Source organism: Schistocerca americana, chromosome 6 (genome assembly GCF_021461395.2).
Source record: "Schistocerca americana isolate TAMUIC-IGC-003095 chromosome 6, iqSchAmer2.1, whole genome shotgun sequence".
Taxonomy (NCBI): domain Eukaryota; kingdom Metazoa; phylum Arthropoda; class Insecta; order Orthoptera; family Acrididae; genus Schistocerca; species Schistocerca americana.
Genome location: NC_060124.1, coordinates 286,736,907 through 286,757,270, shown reverse-complemented (window position 1 = coordinate 286,757,270; position 20,364 = coordinate 286,736,907). Strand labels below are relative to the sequence as shown.

General features: G+C 39.9%; 1 protein-coding gene across 2 annotated transcripts in view; it reads right to left on the bottom strand.

Annotated features, from left to right (window-relative positions):
* The window catches only part of LOC124619535 (sister chromatid cohesion protein DCC1), a 105,868-nt gene that overhangs the window by 13,773 nt on the left and 71,731 nt on the right, over positions 1 to 20,364 (bottom strand). For both annotated transcript variants that reach the window (XM_047145995.1, XM_047145996.1), the window contains 2 exons: positions 6,166 to 6,366; positions 3,086 to 3,211 (listed from right to left, as the gene is read on the bottom strand). In XM_047145995.1, the coding sequence (XP_047001951.1) occupies positions 3,086 to 3,211; positions 6,166 to 6,366 (327 nt within the window). The remainder of the gene's footprint in view (positions 1 to 3,085; positions 3,212 to 6,165; positions 6,367 to 20,364) is intronic.

Genomic DNA, 20,364 nt, shown 5'->3' with positions numbered 1-20,364 from the left:
GTTTCCTTTCGTCTTCCCCTCTCCTTCCCTCTTTCCTGATGAGGCAACAGTTTGTTGCGAAAGCTTGAATTTTGTGTGTGTGTTTTTGTGTTTGTTTGTGTGTCTATCGACCTGCCAGCGCTTTTGTTCGGTAAGTCACCTCATCTTTGTTTTTGTTTTTTATATATATATATATATATATATATATATATATATATATATATATATATATATATATATATATATATATATATATATATCTGTCCTTTTTTCCCCCTAAGGTAAGTCTTTCCGCTCCCGGGATTGGAATGACTTCTTACCCTCTCCCGTAAAACCCACATCCTTTCGTCTTTCCCTACCCTTCCCTCTTTCCTGATGAAGCAACCATTGGTTGTGAAAGCTTGAATTCTGTGTGTGTGTTTGTGTGTCTATCAACATACCAACGCTTTCGTTTGGTAAGTTACATCATATGTGTTTTTAGATTTGAGAGAGAGAGAGAGAGAGAGAGAGAGAGAGAGAGAGAGAGAGAGAGGGGGGGGGGGGGGCGGGGGGGGGGGGGCACTCTTATCTAGACAAAGGACTTATTCTAAGAACTACTTCCATCTGAAAGCTAGCAAGTTTTCTTTCTCTTCTATGTGTGAACGTCGATGACTCAAGTCTTCCGCTATTTGGTGAGTGTTCTCCTTCACTGTTAAATTAACAAAACAATTCAGTTAGTGAGAAAGCATGACAATTCAGTAGTTAAGGTGGAAACTCATTGCATAGTAAAACTGTTAGGACAAATCTTTTTAAATGCAAGCCAACCACATTAAGAAAAAAAAATAGTAATAAGAATATCTAAACCTGTGACAAAAAACCCCACACTGTTAATGAGCACAACCAAATAAATAGCAACAATTGCAATAGACTGGGTATGACGAGATACATACACAATTACAACTCTCTCTCTCTCTCTCTCTCTCTCTCTCTCTCTCCGGATAGTTTATGTATGTCTTCATGAGTCTGCCAGTTCAGTTTGTGAGTTAACGAGCATTGTGCTCACATTTAAGTATATCGCCGAAAGAGTCAGCCTACTGGAATTGTGAAACGAACTGTGTCGTCAAGGACCGCATGCCACAAAGAGTGCAGATTCACCACAAGATGGAGAAACTCACAGGTATCTATTGTCTATTGAGGCCTAAGTGCTGTAGTGTGCGAGTGAGACAGACTAGAACCTCCGTCATAGGGAAACCCAGAAGAAGGCTTTTGTGGCTAAGGAGGAAACAGTTATGAAAACTACTGAATTCTGTAGTAATTCAGGGAATTAAGCCACAGTTATTTCAATCTATCATCCTTTATGGATTTTCATGGTGATCCCAATAAAACTTGAATATTGATCATATCTTTAATAGTTTAGGATTTACTGTTAAAGTGAAATTAACAAGTTTTGTAACAAAGACCTGAATGCTAAAATCTGAACGCTTTGGTTGATCTTAACGATCGACATTGCATACAGAAGTGCATCATAAAAACGACAAACGCTGTAAATATCAACTCTGTATATTTATTTGTTTACAAGATATAGTAAATTTTAATTACCAGTATTTTCAGTTAAGCATCAGATCATCATTTCCTCCACACAAAACACACTGAACAATGACAGCATGACACCTTATTGAATCATTGCAACAAAAGTTTTATACTGGTGTTTTTCTCTCGTTTATGTTTAATTGCTACAATATTATTCTGTTGCAGCGATTCTTTGTTAGAGTATCAGTTCTTATCAGTCAAAACTACAAAAATTTAAGTCAAAACTAAAACACTGAAAAATTCCTGGAATTCTAGAAAGTTCCAGGGTTTTTCCCAGTTTTCTCCCGGCTGAAAAAATTCCCACAATTTTCCCGGAATTCTCGGTTGTCCTGGGGTGTATACACCCTGTAGCAACATAAACTGCTCAATAATAGTTTGGACCAACCTCATGGCTTGCGTAATCCAAATCCCTCAACCCCCACCCTCCATCTCCCAATACATCTTTCTCAATACTTTTTGACTACAGTAAATAAATATATACAACCTTGTGTGGATTTGTGTACAGGGGTAAAAGTAAATCTGCATTCTCCATTGCTTTCCTCAGGTATGAAGTGCCACAGGTTCAGCAGGGAGCCGAGTCAGTCTTGTTTTGGGCTGGTCTCATGTACAGATGTCAGATGCCTCTCATCACAGTCAAGGGTAATTCGAGGATTATGCAGTATTGGGATAGGAACAATCAACCAAAAGCCGAGACCTTTCGAAATTTACAGTACATCACTGGACGAACCCTCGTCATATGTTTGACAACCTCAGGAAAGCTGTCATTTAAGATTGAAACAGGCTTGAGCAGTAACATGGACAGCATGACAAGGAGATACAAGCTTATTACTGTGCACAGGGGAGGAGTAACGTGGTACTGAATGTTACCCAGCTGCAGATTTTGTTCACTTTTGAAGAGAATGCCTTTATATTAGTTATTGTTCTGTTTTATTTAAACAAATTAATTATTCTTTCACACATGCTTCCCTTGAACCTAAGTCCACAAACATTTTCAAATATGCAAGCCCTGTAAAACATTTTTTGAGCAGTTTTTTTTTATACTTTATTTAGAGTTAATGAATAATAAGATAAATGGTCAACAAGCACACTCTTTACAATGTTGGCAGTTTCTAAATTTATAAAGGCAAACTGTGTTTATCTCTTTGGAAAATCCAGGATGGAATAATGACAATGTTATGAAAAGGATAGATTGCTAAGCTTTTGGCCACTAGGCCTTCTTCTGAAATAGGCAACATACACACTGCGGAGTCCATTCTCTGTGTCTGGTCATGTGTGTGTGATCTGCATTTGCATGAATGTGTGTGTATGTTGTCTATTCTGAAAAAGGCCGTCTGACCAAAAGCTTACATGTTCAGTAGTCTTTTTGTTGTGCCTGCCTGCGACTCAACATCTCGGCTATACGGTGAGTAGATCTATCTTTCTCATGATATTGTGCTTGTCTCCCTCATTCTCTTCTCTCCCCCATTTTTTTTGACAAAGAAGTTACAAGAATTTTTGGCAGCAACTGACTCAGAGCGTTATTAAATGAGAATATTACCTTCTGGAACACACTGTCCCCATGCCAGCATGAAGTCCTGCAGGTTGAACTGCCCAGCTGGGCGCAGCAAAACTTCTGCTAAAAACCTGCACACTTCTCTTTCACGTAACCTGTACAGTGGATTCCCTGCAAAATGAAAAAGGTAAAAATTTTACACATAAACACAAGAGAATGCTTACTAAACTATGGCAACATTTTAAAATTCAACCCTTTCTCTGTGAACTTCATAATGCTTCTGTCCACAAGTTAGGACCAATCTTCATGATTTAAAGAAAATCTGGTGGACTTGCCAGATCTGCCTGCTCAAAGCCTGACTCTAATCTCACTAAACCTAGAAGAGTAAATGGCGGTTCACACACTATGGTCTGTATGAACGCATATCTGCACATAGCAAACAGTGTATGTGAACTGCAAACACAGCAAATCTGGCACATGAAATTATCTAACTCTTGTGTTTGTTCAGTCTATTGCTTCTAATGTTTGCGTGCACTGAATTCTAAAATAGCTGATACTCGTCTTTGTTGCTGGGAGTTAATTGGGGAATTTATTATAATAATATAAGAGTCACATGTGTTTGTGGGAAGTAAACGAGAAGAATACAGTGACTGGGATCAGGAGGTAGCTATTTGTAGATCTTTAACACAAAAAATGAGAGCAGTTGACCCAGCTGAAAACAAAGGAATGACAATGAAGGAAATTCAAGTGGGTTGTATACTGCATAGAGTCAAGTAAAATAGAGAAATCTATCCAAATCAAGGTACTTTACTCACTTTCAAGAAAATTTTCTTCACAAGTATGTATATAGATTCACAAGCACACTACATCTTTGCAGTTAAAAATTCCAAATCTCTGCGACTTCTTCTAGGAAGCATAACATCAGTCAGTCCCTCGTGAGGTGAAATTGCTTTCCTCATACACGTAGTCTGCTGTATTATGGGAGCAGTTATGTGCTTCAATAAATAATTTTGTGTTTTTACATACACATTCTCCTATAATTTTACCAATCTTTGGGTTTGCCATGTAGTTTGTGAATTAAATGAATGTGGGAAACCTGCCATCACTTAAGAAGTCAGTGTCTTGATCATTCAGATTGTTGTTTCTGCCACGGGCACTTTGTTTGCAATTTTTTCCCGTGGGAAGTTGCAAATACTGGCCGCAGAGGAACTTCCATTACAATTCTAGTCCTACATTGGGTCTATGAGGTGTGATTAAAGTAATGGGATTTTTTGTTTTCTTAAAGAATCTTTATTTAATCAACTTTGTCCCCTTCAAAGTAATCCCCCTCACATATAATACATTTATGCCAGCACTTTTTCCAATCTTTGAAGCTCTTCCGGAACTCACTTTTCACTGTGGTGTTCAACTCCTTCAGCAATTCTGTCTTTATTTCATAAATGGTGGCAAAATGACATCCTTTCATGGTTTCCTTCAGCCTCAGGAATAGAAAGAAGTTGCAGGGGCCCATGTCCAGTGAGTACAGTGGTTGAGGCAACATAATGGTTTTGTTTTTGCCAATAAATCATGAACAAGCATTAGATATGAGTGGCAGCATAGTCGTGATGCAATTTCCAGAAGTGATTTTATCACAATTCTGGTTCTTTTCTTCAAATTGCTTTATGCAAATAGTGCACAACTTCCATGTAGTATTCCATACTGACCGTACAATCACAAGTCATGAATGCACAATGCACTATCCCATTGCAATCGAAGACAACAGTGAGCAGAACCTTCATAAATGATCGAACTCATAAATTTTTCTTGGTTTTGGCTCTTCAGGCAGTTTCCACTGAAACAATTGGGCTTTGGTTTTGACATCATACCCGTAATTCCTCAGTAATGTCTACGTGATGTCGTTTCCGGTCAAAAGTCAACATTTCGGAACAAATTTTGCTGCTACATGTTCCCTGCAAAAAGAAGAAGAAGAAGGAGGAGGAGGAGGAAGAGGAGGAGGAGGAGGAATTCCTTGGCATGATCCAAAGGATATGTCAACATCATCAGCAACCTCTCTGATGGTAACTCGGTGATTTTACAGACCCAATTTCTTTACTTCTTTCACATTTCCATCAATAATTGATGTGCTAGGGCTTCCAGGAAAGTCATTATTATCATGAACGTCTTCTCAACCCTCTTTGAAACATTTATTTATACCACATGCCAATGCTGTCTCACTCATAGTTGATTTGCCAAAAACCACTGCCAGCATTTCAAATGCAGTGCTGCACTTTGTTCCATTTTGAAGCAATATTTAACACACATTCTTTGAGCCATCTTTTTTTAAAGTAAATATTCACCAAGCATTCTAAAACACATATAACCTTCTTGACTGTCAACAAGAAATTTAATATTCGAACCAGCTGACAATGCAAACATACACCAGGAGCATGTGTACCAAGACAAAAAGTTTCGAAAATTAGATGTACAAAGCCCATTAAATTAAAAAATTCCTGTTACTTTTTGATCACACCCCGTAAAATATCCACTGCGAGAGTACAGCCATTTTATGCTATGAGTTCTTTCATACACCAACAGATGGTAGGCCAGCAATACATTGAAAGTGTACCTTGTGCATGTAGGAGATGTCCAACAATTTATTTTATGCATAGATAAATCTTAATGTGTATCGGACTTACTATGGTGATGGTCGCTTGGCAGATCAGTCCACAAACACAGTTGCCAAAAAGTATTCCCAAGTTTCAGGAGAAATCTAAAATAAAGACTGTAACAATTTTGTTGAAAGCTTACCTCCTAAATCCAATACTGTAATAGTAGCAAATGGAAGCCAAATACACTAATATTTAAATCATCATAATTTTCAGAATGAACAGCACTGGAGATTTAGAGTATTTGGCTACAAAATGTAAGATAAAATTTTTGAGGAACAAAACTCTCAGAGAGCAAGTGTGTGCTAATACCTATATTCTTGGCAAATTAAAACCACATCACATCAGAACTCTTTGCCACACCCTTGCCAATGCTTTAGCAATGAGTTCTTGTTATAAATAGTTATCATAGAAAACTTGCATGTCATCACTAATAACACAGTAAGAGCAATTTTGTGATTTCAAATGTCCAGTACTCACCAGCACTGTCCATTTTTCCAGTGGGCTCTGCATACCATTCGAAACACTGGCTTAATATTTCAGGTGGAACTAATTCACTCAAACTCTCCAATGTCTCATATTTGCTTACACTATCCAGGGGCCAAGAGTTGTGCTCAACAAGATTTAATATCTGGGTCACAATTCGAAAATGATAGTCATGTTCCAAAATACGCCAGAAACCTAGAAAAAAAAAGAGAAAATAAAATAAATTGTCAGACACTGCCACTTTTTTCTCTGCCAATCGTGATGAATGCAATCCATAATTTGTGGTTAGACAGCTAAGAATCAAAATGTATTGGAATTTGGACATTTTTCCAAAAAGCATATTCCAGGGAACCATTTTATAACCCTCTTAAGAAAATTTTACACAGACACTATCATAGTCTCACCATACTGCTCACAGGGCACTTGAAAATTATCTGCAAACTGTTACATTTAAAGAAGAAATATTTTCGTAAAAGAATCTCCTTCTAAGACTTTACTCATCTCATTGTAAAAGACTGTCTTACCACTTTCTGCACAACAATCAATAACAACAATCAAATCTTCATTAATTAATGCCTAATGTCATTAACAAAAAATTCACACTGTAACAAGTTACAAAATTAACAACCACGATGAACAGATGTGTGTTAAAACATCACTTATTGTTGGCCAAACTGCCTCTGCTGCAATTTTTTGGCAAAATGCGTTCCCAAAATTTTACAATCCCTTTAATTCCTAAAAATTTCATTAACATAATGAACAGCAAGTTTTCGACAAAGCAGATTTCAACCTGTGTGAAACAGTCACCAATGTAGTGAATCTGAGACTCAGGTATGTAGTAACAACCAATGTTCGGTCAGTGTTAGAAATCTGGTGACTAGCCACCAAACATCACTCAGATATCTGCCTCGCACTGCTGGATATAGTCCTGCTTCATAAATTTCCACTTGTTACAGTCTTAAAGCATGAACATACATGTGCTCCTGCATGTTTTCTAATGGCATTTACCCACTTTCCACCAGGAAGTTGTCATGGTCTTTTCTTATCTCTAAGAATCCAGCAAAGAATTTCCTTGGTCCACCTATCCCTCATTTTTTTAAATTAATTACAACAGTCTAGAAAAATCTAGGATGGTATGTAACAATATTATGAAAAGGAAAGTTGCTACCCACCACAAAGCAGAGATGCTGAGTCGTAGATAGGCACGACACAAAGACTGTCACAAATAAAGCTTTCAGCCTGTAAGCCCGCCCGCCCCCCCCCCCCCCCCCCCACTCTATCTGCGACTCAGCATCTCCATTATACGGTGAGTAGCAACTTGCCTTTTCATAAAATTATTATAACAGTCTAGATCGCACTCAGCTGCGAATACAAAAAAATAAGCAGTCGCGGACAGCCGGTGGGGAGCAAGCGATGGCGTGATGAACCATCCCTGTTTCTTCTTCTCTTACTATCAAATATATTCATCAAGAATCAGCAACATTAATGGGCATGGGTCCCTTTGAAGTAAAATATTCCAGACGTAAACTAGGATCCCATTCGGATCTCCGGGCGGAACCTACTTCGAAGAGATTCAGGCCGAAAGGAACTTTCAGGTTGGGAACATGGAACGTTAAAAGTTTGAACAGGCCAGGAACGTTCCAGACATTATTAGACAAATTAGATAGATACGATTTAGACATTACAGCTATTCAAGAAACTCGGTGGCAGGAGGAGGGTAGCATAAAGAGGGGTAACTATACATTTTTCTATGGAGGTGCGGAAGCTTACAGTTTCGGAACAGGTTTCGCAGTACTGAGAAAGTGCTTCACGCAATCAGAGATATAAGGTTCATTAGTGACCGACTATCAGTTATAGTGTTGTCCGGCAGGTGGAATAGACTAGTAGTAATTAATGTACACGCACCAACTGAGGACACTGAAGAGGTTGTTAAAGATGGCTTTTATGAAGAACTAGCTCAACGTTGGGATGAGTTCTCCTCCTATGATACAAAATTAATCATAGGTGATTTTAATGCGAAGATAGGGAAGGAGGAAGCATTCCGGCCTACAATTGGGAAAGAAAGTTTGCATAACATTTCAAATGATAATGAAACTAGGGTGGTTAATTTTGCTGTTTCAAAAGACATGATTGTTGAGAGCACATATTTCAAAAGGAAGGACATTCATAAAGCAACTTGGGTCTCTCCGGATGGACACAACCGAAACCAAATTGATCATGTTCTTGTAGATCGGAGATGGCACACTAGTATAGAAAATGTTAGGACTTTCAAGGGAGCAGACTGCGATTCTGATCATTTTCTTGTAGTTGCCAAAGTTCACCAATGGCTATCTACAGCAACATCAAGGTGTCACAATGCAGAGCTTGTTAGGTTCGACACTGACAAGCTAAATGATGAAAAGAAGGTACATGATAGAAATTTCAAATAGGTTTGATGCTCTCAGGACACATGAAGATCAAGACGAGGATGTAAATAAACAGTAGATCACTGTAAGGAATAATATCAAAGAGGCAGCGAAGGTCACAATAGGTACAATTAAGAAGAACAGGAGGAAACTGTGGTTTGATGAGGAATGCAAGAAATTGGTACAGGAAAGGAGAAAAGCGCGATTACATTGGGATAGAATGGGAGACAGAAAACAAGAGGAGTTCTTGAACTTGAGAAGGGAAGTTGGTTGTAGGTTACGGGCAAAGAAGAGGGATTGTTCAAATAATCAAATTACAAAAATGGAAACAAACAGTAAAACAAAAAACATTAGGGAACTTTACCTAGACATAAATGGGTATAGGAAGGGCTTCAGGGCTAGGACAAATGCACTTCGAGGGGATGCTGGGGGAATGCTGACAGACCCCAGTGCTACATTAAGTAAATGGAGGGTGCCTTTTGAGCATCTATTAAATGTACACCAGGAAGCAGGAAATGAGCAGGCGTACGAAATACATACAGCAGAACCCCAGATACCTGAGCCAACGTTTAAAGGAAGTAAGAGATGCAATCAACAAATTGAAAAACCATAAAGCACCAGGATCAGATTGCATAACTGCAGAATTAGTTAAAATGGGGGACAGAAATTGGTGGAGGTAGTTCACAAAGTGATAACTAAAGTATGGAACTCAGAGATGATACCTGAAGAGTGGCAGGAGTCGATTCTGATCCCAATTTTTAAGAAGGGCGACAAAATGAATTGTACTAATTATAGAGGAATATCGCTATTACCAGTATGTTCCAAAATTTTCTCAAATATTCTGCTAAGCAGGTTTACACCATATGCAGATGAAATTGTGGGGGATTACCAAGCCGGATTTCGGAGGAACAGATCAACTATAGACCAAATATTCACCCTGCGTCAAATTTTGGAAAAGAAATTGGAATACAATAAACCAGTTCATAATCTTTTCATAGATTTTACAAAAACATATGACTCAGTATTGCCATCAAAATTGTACAGAATTCTTTTGGAACTGGGAATACCAAAGAAGTATGTTAGATTTATAGAAGCGAGTTTGAAAAACACAAAAGGTAGAGTATGTGTGGGAAAATTGGAGTCAGAAGAATTTGTAATAAAGAATGGACTTAAGCAGGGAGATGCCCTGTCTCTGCTACTTTTTAATATAGTCCTAGAATATATTATATGAATGGCAGCAGATAATTCAGAGGGTGTGGAGTTACATGGAAATATTAAGATATTAGGGTATGCAGATGATCTAAACATCATTAGTGATAGGAAAGTATCTGTAACAGCAAATGCGAATGCGTTAATCAAGGCTAGTGAAGATGTAGGTCTAAGGATAAGTGAAGACAAAACTAAATACCTGGTTACTACTGGAATGCCAACAGCAGTAGATCAGGAAATCTTAAGAGTTGGAGACATGCAGTTTGAAAAAGTGAACACATTTAAGTATCTAGGCGTGGAAATCACTTCGAGAAATGAGATTGAATCCGAACTGAAGAAGAGATTACGGGCGGGAAATGCGTGCTACTTCTCACTGAATAGATTACTTTCATCACGGATATTGTCTAGGAATTTAAAGATTACAATATACAAAACTATTATTCTACCAGTTATGCTGTATGGGTGAGAGACTTGGTCTCTCACTGTGCAAAATGAAAAGCCATTTCGAGTTTTTGAAAACAAAATTTTGAGGAAAATTTTTGGAGCAAAAAGGGATGACATTAGCGGAGAGTGGCAAAAACTGAATAACGAAGAGCTTCACGAACTCTATTCAAGCCCTGACATAATCAGTATTATTAAATCACACAGGCTGCGATGGGCGGGTCACATAGCTCGAATGGATGAGGGCAGGGCAGCGCGCAGAGTACTTGTAGGGCACCTAGAGGAAAAACGTCCTGTGGGGAGACCGAGGCGTAGATGGGAGGACAATGTGAAGGCTGATTTAAGGAACCTAGGTATTGAAGGTGAATGGAAGGAAATAGCCCAAGACAGGGACAGGTGGCGAAAATACGTTGCTGCGGTAATGGACTCTCGAGTCCGGTATGACCAGTGAGTAAGTAAGAAAGATCGCACTCACTGTGTTACGAGTCTCTACCATCTCCATCTCATTTTCATCACAACCACACTTACTTCTTGTACTCCAATCAGTTCCTTGGTCCATTTGTTGGCTTTTCTGTCTCTCCTAATAATTTCCGCCATGCTGTGGGTGGAGACATTTAAAGAAATGGTGAAACATTACACTGTTTTTGTTATTTTGTGATGCCAACTTTATCCTCACTATTTGTTCCCTTGAGTTCTCATTAGTCAGTTCTCACTTGCACCACACAACAAGATAACCTAAAATATTATTAATATTACCTGTAATTTTCAGTCTGTAGTTGACATTTCACCTCCACCTACTGAAGAATATGATCCTAAATACTTTTCTGTTTTCATTAATAATATGAAGTGATACGTTTTTGGGTAAAAATTACTCTCCTTTCAGTAGATAATTTACAGATCATTCTACTAAACTGATTTGTACTGATAAATAATATTTCCACATTGAAAGCACCTGGCATGTTTTGGTTTTGGAGCCTACTTTAGCTCCAGATTTCACCATTAATAACCTTATTAACTACCAGTTAGTTCAGTGTTTTTTTTTTCTACTCACTCTAAAGAGAAAAGTTCTAGTAACATTCCACTCGTCACATGGTGTTCCACACAGGTGGTACAAAAAATGATAAAGGTAACTACAAAAATCAGAAAAGCACTTATATAAAGTGACTTTAAGTATCATGTAGTTATTACACAAAAGGTCAATTACAAAAACCTTGAAAAACCGATAATACTGTGCCTTTCATGACAATTTAAAACTGTAGGTAAATGAGACATACGACCTCACTATCATGAATTCACACAGCAGAAACTAGCTGTATCAGAGTGTACGTATTCCATTTCACACTTCTTCACCTGCGTGTGGGTCATCCACAATTCCTTCACAACTGCTGCACTGGGCAAGAACCAAAGAATGCTCTTGGGTGCCAATGGTGTACAGAACAGCTGTCCTTTATCACAGAAATAATCATTCTATTAGAGATTAAGAAAAGTCTCTAGCATAATCCAAAATTTATCATGGCTTTCCCAATTTGGGCACTAAAAACTAATCCATTTTTTCCTCTATAGTGGAGGGTGGTTGTTCAGTGAAGCTGGTACAAATTCCACCCTCTAGTAGCAATCTTTCACCTCCAAACCGGTCTGTTCAAAACACCTTGTATCTCAGGATAATATGGTTACAAAGTTAAAATTTGGTTGAGCTTCGTTAATGTATTTACTATGGTGCCAAAACTTCCAGATTCTAGGTAAATTTAAATGGACTGCCAATTTACAATATTTTCTAGTTTTACTGCAAAAAAAATTACATTTTTCTTAACACTTTTGAAAATAAGGATACCTTAAGGTGACCTGATGGGCAATGTTTTTTTACACTTTATGACATTTATCATACACTTTCATGTTAGTAGCTGCTGTATCCAGCGCACTTCAAAATTATGAAAAAGTTTAATTACTCAGAAATTACTAACTGGTTTGAGCTGGAACTAAGGATTCTTTACTTTTAAATTAACCTGGACAGAATGAGACATTTTTATATATGTAATAAAACACTTGATTTTGTGATGGGCTATTGTGGTCACTACCCAATACTGCTGCTTGCTGAGCAATCCTCAGACTTTTAATTAATGAATCTCACATTATACACCCATGTCTCAGTGCCATATGTCAATACTGGTAAGACACACCGATTGCTAATGTTTCTTTTCATATATATCAGAAGCTTAGTTTTGAAAACTGTCTACTTTACCAATCACACTTTCTAACATATTTACTTTTTTATTTCTTTACATGTCCATGAAATCACTGTCTTTTCTAACTCCCCTAAACTAAAATCCATCAACTGGCTCTGTGACTTCACTGTTAAACTGTGCTATTATATGTTTGATACATTGGTTATGTAGTAAGTTTGCCTTACGATAATAAATTTTCAGATCTTTGAAGTTGCTCTATTGAGTTCTCCCATTTTGTCATTGACATTTATCTGCTTTAGAGGCCAACAAAACAAGCCATCCACAAAATTAAGGTAGGGTAGTTCAGATATGTTTCATTACTATGTATATCTGCTTCATTTTTCCAGTTTGAGGACTTGCAAGTTTCCTTAACATCTGATTATGACAGATTTCGTAATATGGAATCATCTTGCGTTACATCTCTTTCAAACATTATACGCTTGACAAATACCATTCAATATGCAATACAATCTACAAAAGCAATGGTTACATTCAATTTACACTCAGCTTCTTCACATAAAATTTTATGTGCATTCTGCTTGGCAGTCATACAATTAACAGCTACAACTTACACATGACCAGTTGACATTTTCCATTGCAACACAATGGATTTTCCCTAACTCTCTCTTTCATAACACTCTCTTCTGAGTAAATTTAAATGGGTGTGAACTGATGTTAAAGGACAGATTAATGTATTTATAAATAGTCTTCCCTGTGGTGGCAAGCATATGTACACTCTTAAAACCAAAATACTTCATCAAACTACACTCCTGGAAATGGAAAAAAAGAACACATTGACACCGGTGTGTCAGAACCACCATACTTGCTCCGGACACTGCGAGAGGGCTGTACAAGCAATGATCACACGCACGGCACAGCGGACACACCAGGAACCGCGGTGTTGGCCGTCGAATGGCGCTAGCTGCGCAGCATTTGTGCCCCGCCGCCGTCAGTGTCAGCCAGTTTGCCGTGGCATACGGAGCTCCATCGCAGTCTTTAACACTCGTAGCATGCCGCGACAGCGTGGACGTGAACCGTATGTGCAGTTGACGGACTTTGAGCGAGGGCGTATAGTGAGCATGCGGGAGGCCGGGTGGACGTACCGCCGAATTGCTCAACACGTGGGGCGTGAGGTCTCCACAGTACATCGATGTTGTCGCCAGTGGTCGGCGGAAGGTGCACGTGCCCGTCGACCTGGGACCGGACCGCAGCGACGCACGGATGCACGCCAAGACCGTAGGATCCTACGCAGTGCCGTAGGGGACCGCACCACCACTTCCCAGCAAATTAGGGACACTGTTGCTCCTGGGGTATCGGCGAGGACCATTCGCAACCGTCTCCATGAAGCTGGGCTACGGTCCCGCACACCGTTAGGCCGTCTTCCGCTCACGCCCCAACATCGTGCAGCCCGCCTCCAGTGGTGTCGCGACAGGCGTGAATGGAGGGACGAATGGAGACGTGTCGTCTTCAGCGATGAGAGTCGCTTCTGCCTTGGTGCCAATGATGGTCGTATGCGTGTTTGGCGCCGTGCAGGTGAGCGCCACAATCAGGACTGCATACGACCGAGGCACACAGGGCCAACACCCGGCATCATGGTGTGGGGAGCGATCTCCTACACCGGCCGTACACCACTGGTGATCGTCGAGGGGACACTGAATAGTGCACGGTACATCCAAACCGTCATCTAACCCATCGTTCTACCATCCCTAGACCGGCAAGGGAACTTGCTGTTCCAACAGGACAATGCACGTCCGCATATATCCCGTGCCACCCAAGTGCTCTAGAAGAAGTAAGTCAACTACCCTAGCCAGCAATATCTCCGGATCTGTCCCCCATTGAGCATGTTTGGGACTGGATGAAGCGTCGTCTCACGCGGTCTGCACGTCCAGCACAAACGCTGGTCCAACTGAGGCGCCAGGTGGAAATGGCATGGCAAGCCGTTCCACAGGACTACATCCAGCATCTCTACGATCGTCTCCATGGGAGAATAGCAGCCTGCATTGCTGCGAAAGGTAGATATACACTGTACTAGTGCCGACATTGTGCATGCTCTGTTGCCTGTGTCTATGTGCCTGTGGTTCTGTCAGTGTGATCATGTGATGTATCTGACCCCAGGAATGTGTCAATAAAGTTTCCCCTTCCTGGGACAATGAATTCACGGTGTTCTTATTTCAATTTCCAGGAGTGTATATGCCTTCTTTGGAAACTACTTATATCAGATAGGAACCCCACTCACAATGGTAATACGAGGGTGGTTTAAAAAATTCTCTGAGCAGAATAGAAAAAAAGTACTTACATCAATGAAACTTTTTTAATTTTTTAATGTAGCCTCTTTGTGGATTAATGCACTTGGTCCAACAATGTTTGAATGCCATGGTACCGTCTTGAAAATGAGTTTCCTCCAAGTCTGCAAAATAGTTGTTGACTCCGGCTATCAATTCTTCGTTTGAAGTGAATCTTCGTCGACCAAGCAAAATTTTCAGTTTTGGGAAGAGATGGAAGTCTGACTGAGCCATATCAGGTGAATAAGGTAGGTGTGGCAACTATTCATACCTTAGTTCATGTAATTTTGCCATGGCGATGGCACATGTGTGTGGGGGCGCACTGTCTTGATGGAACATGACTTTCTTCCTTGCTAAACCTGGCCTTTTTTCGCGTATCTTTTGTTGCAATTTGTCAAAGAGGTTAGCATAGTATTCTCCAGTAACTGCTTGCCTAGTGTGGAGATAATCTATAAACAGAATCCCCTTCACTTCCCAGAACACTGATGCCATGACCTTTCCTGCCGAAGGAATTGTCTTTGCTTTCTTTGGTGGTGGAGAATCAGCATGTTCCCCCCACTTGGCTGTTGTTTTGTTTCTGGGGTGTAGTAGTGCACCCAAGTTTCATCTGTAGTCACAAACTGGCGCAAAAAATTTTGTTCGTTTCTCCTAAAACGAGCCAAACATTGTCCCAATATGTCCATTCTCATGGGCTTTTGATTGAGCATCAAGAGTCGTGGCACCCGTCTGCAGATAATTTTTTCATTTCTCATTCTTGAGTTAAAATGTGATACACCCTTTCAGATGACACCTGGCAAGCGTGAGCAGTTTCATGCACTTTCAATTGGGGATCCTGCATGACCATTTCATGCACTTTTGCAATGATTTCTGGAGCAGTGACACGTCTTGGCCAACCACTGCACAGATCATCATCTAAGCTCTCCCGACAAAATTTAAATTCATTTGTCCACTTGGCAAAAGTTGAATATGAAGGAGCAGAGTCCCCCAGTGTATTCTGGAAATCAGCATGAATGTCCTTTGCTTTCATACTTTTCTTTACGAAGTACTTAATCACTGCTCAAATCTCTGTTTTTTTCCATCTTCGCAAATCATTCTGTGGGAACAGCAACAGAGCCACGTCACCACCACAGCTCTCTTCCAAGAGCACTGATGTGGCACATGTTTACAGGCAACAGTCCAATGAATATCATGTGAACAACTCGTTGCGCTAGTGCTTACCTCTCATGGTGATTCTGAGAACTTTTCAAACCACCCTCGTATATTGGATTTAACGGCAACAAATAGATGTGTCCTCTTTGAGGATACATTAAAACTGGTACCAGTGATGGTAACATGGTTGTGGCAATAATGATTATCAAAGTACAAACGACAACTGAAACAAGCAGAAAGATATATGTGTTCAGTACATTAGATCAAAAATCAGTAATGTCATGTCTCAATGAGGAACTTGAAACTTTCAGCACAGGTCAGGAGCATGTAGAGGAACTCTGGCTCAAGTTTAAAAGAATTGTTGAACACGCACTGGATAGATATGTACCCAATAGAACAGTTCATAATGGGAGGGAACCTCCATGGTATAAGTCACTGTAAAGAAACTTCTAAAGAAACAGAGATTACTGCGTAATAGATGTAAAACAAAGTTTACAGCTATAGACAGGGAGATGCTAAATGAAACACGTTTGACTGTCAAGAGAGCAATGCGTGATGCCTTCAATGACTACCCGAGCAGAAAATTGTCAGATGACATTCTCACAAAATCCAAAGAAATTCTGGTCATATGTCAGTGGACACCAAAGTTAGGCTATCAGTGGCACCAAAGTTAGTCTCCAGTTCCTAGTGAATGAGACAGGAACTGAAATTGAGAGTACCGAAACAAAAGCTGAAATGCCTAACACTGTTTTCAAATGTTCCTTTACAAAGGACAACACAGGAGAATTGCCCCAACTTAATCCTCTTAACATCGAAAAGATGAGTGAAATAAGTATTAGTGTCAGTGGTGCTGAGAAACAGCTGAGATTTTTAAAACTGAACAAAGCTCAAAGCCCCAATGGAGTCTGTCAGATTCTATACTGAATTTGAGGACGAGTTAGCCCCTCTACTCATTATAATCTATCTTAGATTCTTCAAACAAAAAACCATGCCCAGTTCTTGGAAAAAGGCACAGGTCACATTTGTCTACACCAAGGGTTGTAGAAGTGATCCACAAAACAACTGTCCAATATCCTTGACACTGATTTGTTGTAGAATCTTAGCATATACCATGAGCTCAAACATAATGAGATATCTTGAACAGAAGGACCTGACCAACATGGTTTTCGAAAAGATCGATCATGTGAAACCCAACTCGCACTTTTCTCACATGGCATACTGAAAGCTTTGGATCAAGGCAATTAGGTAGATGCAGTGTTTCTTAATTCCGAAAATAATTTGACTCAGTACCACACCTATGTTCATTGTCAAAAGTACGATCATATAGAGTATCCAATGAAACTTGTGACTGGATTGAGGAGTTTTTGGTAAGGAGGACACGGTAAGTTTTCTTGGATGGAGGGTCAACGTCAGATGTAGAAGTAACTTTGGTGTGCCCCAGGGAAGTGTGTTGGTTCAAAAATTGTTCAAATGGCTCTGAGCACTATGGGACTTACCATCTATGGTCATCAGTCCCCTAGAACTTAGAACTACTTAAACCTAACTAACCTAAGGACATCACACAACACCCAGTCATCACGAGGCAGAGAAAATCCCTGACCCTGCCAGGAATCGAACCCGGGGAAGTGTGTTGGGGGCCTTGCTGTTCATGTTGTATATTAATGACCTTGCAGACAATATCGATAATAAAATCAGGCTTTTTGAAGATGATGCAGTTATCTATAATGAAGTACTATCTGAGAGAAGCTGCATAAATATTCAATCAGATCTTGATAAGATTTCAACTTGGTGCAGGGATTGGTAACTTGCTCTAAATGTTCAGAAATGTAAAACTGTGAACTTCACAAAATGAAAAAATGTAGTATGCTATGACTATAGTATCAGTGAGTCATTGTTTGAATCAACCAACTCATACAAATACCTGGGTGTAACACTCTGTAGGAATATGAAATGAAATGATCACGTAAGTTCAGTCGTGGGTAAAGCAGGTGGTAGACTTTGGGTTATTGGTAGAATACTGGGGAAGTGCAGTCAGTCTACAAAAGAGATTGCTTACGAAACACTCTTGAGACCCATCCTAGAATATTGCTCAAGTACGTGGGACCCATACCAGATACGACTAACAGGGGATATTGAACATACACAGAGAAGGGTAGCACGAATGGTCACAGGTTTTTTTAATCCATTGGAGAGTGTCACAGAGATACTGAAGGAACTGAAATGGCAGACTCTTCAAGAGAGATGTAAACTATCCCGAGAAAGCCTATTAACAAAGTTTCGAGAACCAGCTTTAAATGATATACTACAACCCCCTACATATTGCTCACACAGTGATCATGAGTATAAGATTAGAATAATTATTACTGCACACACAGAGGAATTCAAACAATCATTCTTCCTACACTCCATACATGAATGGATCAAGAAGAAGCCCTTAACAACTGATACGATGGGACACACCCTCTGCCATGCATCTCACGGTGGTTTGCAGAGTGCAAATGTAGATGAAGATATTTTTTGATGTACAGCATCCATTTTTTGGACACTTCAGAGACATCTTATGGGATTCAAAAGCATTGGAGAAGATAGTGAAGTTAATTACACAAGGAATATATTCAAACAGCTCTGGTCCTTTGAGTCATGCTGTAGAACATGTTCAGAAACTGTCTATTATGTGTTCTCAAGGTGAACAGATGTAAGCTCATTATGCAGTCAGTCAGTTTAGTGGTGGTCATGTTGTTGTTGTGGTCTTCAGTCCTGAGACTGGTTTGATGCAGCTCTCCATGCTACTCTATCCCGTGCAAGCTTCTTCATCTTCCAGTGCCTACTGCAACCTACATCCTTCTGAATCTGCTTAGTGTATTCATCTCTTGGTCTCCCTCTACGATTTTTACCTGCCACGCTGCCCTCCAGTACTAAATTTGTGATCCCTTGATGCCTCAGAACATGTCCAACCAACTGATCCCTTCTTCTTTTCAAGTTGTGACACAAATTTCTCTTCTCCCCAATTCTATTCAATACCTCCTCATTAGTTATGTGATCTACCCATCTAATCTTCAGCATTCTTCTGAAGCACCACATTTCGAAAGCTTCTATTCTCTTCTTGTCTAAACTATTTATCGTCCATGTTTCACTTCCATACATGACAACACTCCATACAAATACTTTCAGAAACGACTTCCTGACACTTAAATCAATACTCGATGTTAACAAACTTCTCTTCTTCAGAAACGCTTTCCTTTCCATTGCCAGTCTACATTTTATATCCTCTCTACTTCGACCATCATCAGTTATTTTGCTCCCAAAATAGCAAAACTCCTTTACTACCTTAAGTGTCTCATTTCCTAATCTAATTCCCTCAGCATCACCCGACTTAATTCAACTACATTCCATTATCCTAGTTTTGCTTTTGTTGATGTTCATCTTATATCCTCCTTTCAAGACACTGTCCATTCCGTTCAACTGCTCTTCCAAGTCCTTCGCTGTCTCTGACAGAATTACAATGTCATCAGTGAACCTCAATGTTTTTATTTCTTCTCCATGGATTTTAATACCTACTCCGAATTTTTTTTTTTGTTTCCTTTACTGCTTGCTCAATATACAGATTGAACAACACCGGGGAGAGGCTACAACCCTGTTTCGCTCCCTTCCCAACCACTGCTTCCCTTTCATGCCCCTCTACTCTTGTAACTGCCTTCTGGCTTCTGTACAAATTGTAAATACCCCTGCCACCTTCAGAAATTGAAAAAGAGTATTCCAGTCAACACTGTCAAAAGCTTTCTCTAAGTCTACAAATGCTAGAAACGTAGGTTTGCCTTTCCTTAATCTATCTTCTAAGATAAGTCGTAGGGTCAGTATTGCCTCACGTGTTCCTATATTTGTACGGAATCCAAACTGGTCTTCCCCAAGGCCAGCTTCTACCAGTTTTTGCATTCGTCTGTAAAGAATTCGCATGAGTATTTTGCAGCTCTGACTTATTAAACTGATAGTTCGGTAATTTTCACATCTGTCAACACCTGCTTTCTTTGGGATTGGAATTATTATATTATTCTTGAAGTCTGAGGGAATTTCGCCTGTCTCATACATCTTGCTCACCAGATGGTAGAGTTTTGTTAGGACTGGCTCTCCCAAGGCCGTCAGTAGTTCTATTGGAATGTTGTCTACTCCCCAGGCCTTGTTTTGACTCAGGTCTTCCAGTACTCTGTCTTCACGCATTATCATATCTCCCCTTTCACCGAGCGAGGTGGCGCAGTGGTTAGACACTGGACTCGCATTCGGAAGGACGACGGTTCAATCCCGCGTCCGGCCATCCTGATTTAGGTTTTCCGTGATTTCCCTAAATCACTCCAGGCAAATGCCGGGATGGTTCCTCTGAAAGGGCACGGCCGACTTCCTTCCCCATCCTTCCCTAATCCGATGAGACCGATGACCACGCTGTCTGGTCTCCTTCCCCAAACCAACCAACCAACCATATCTCCCCTTTCA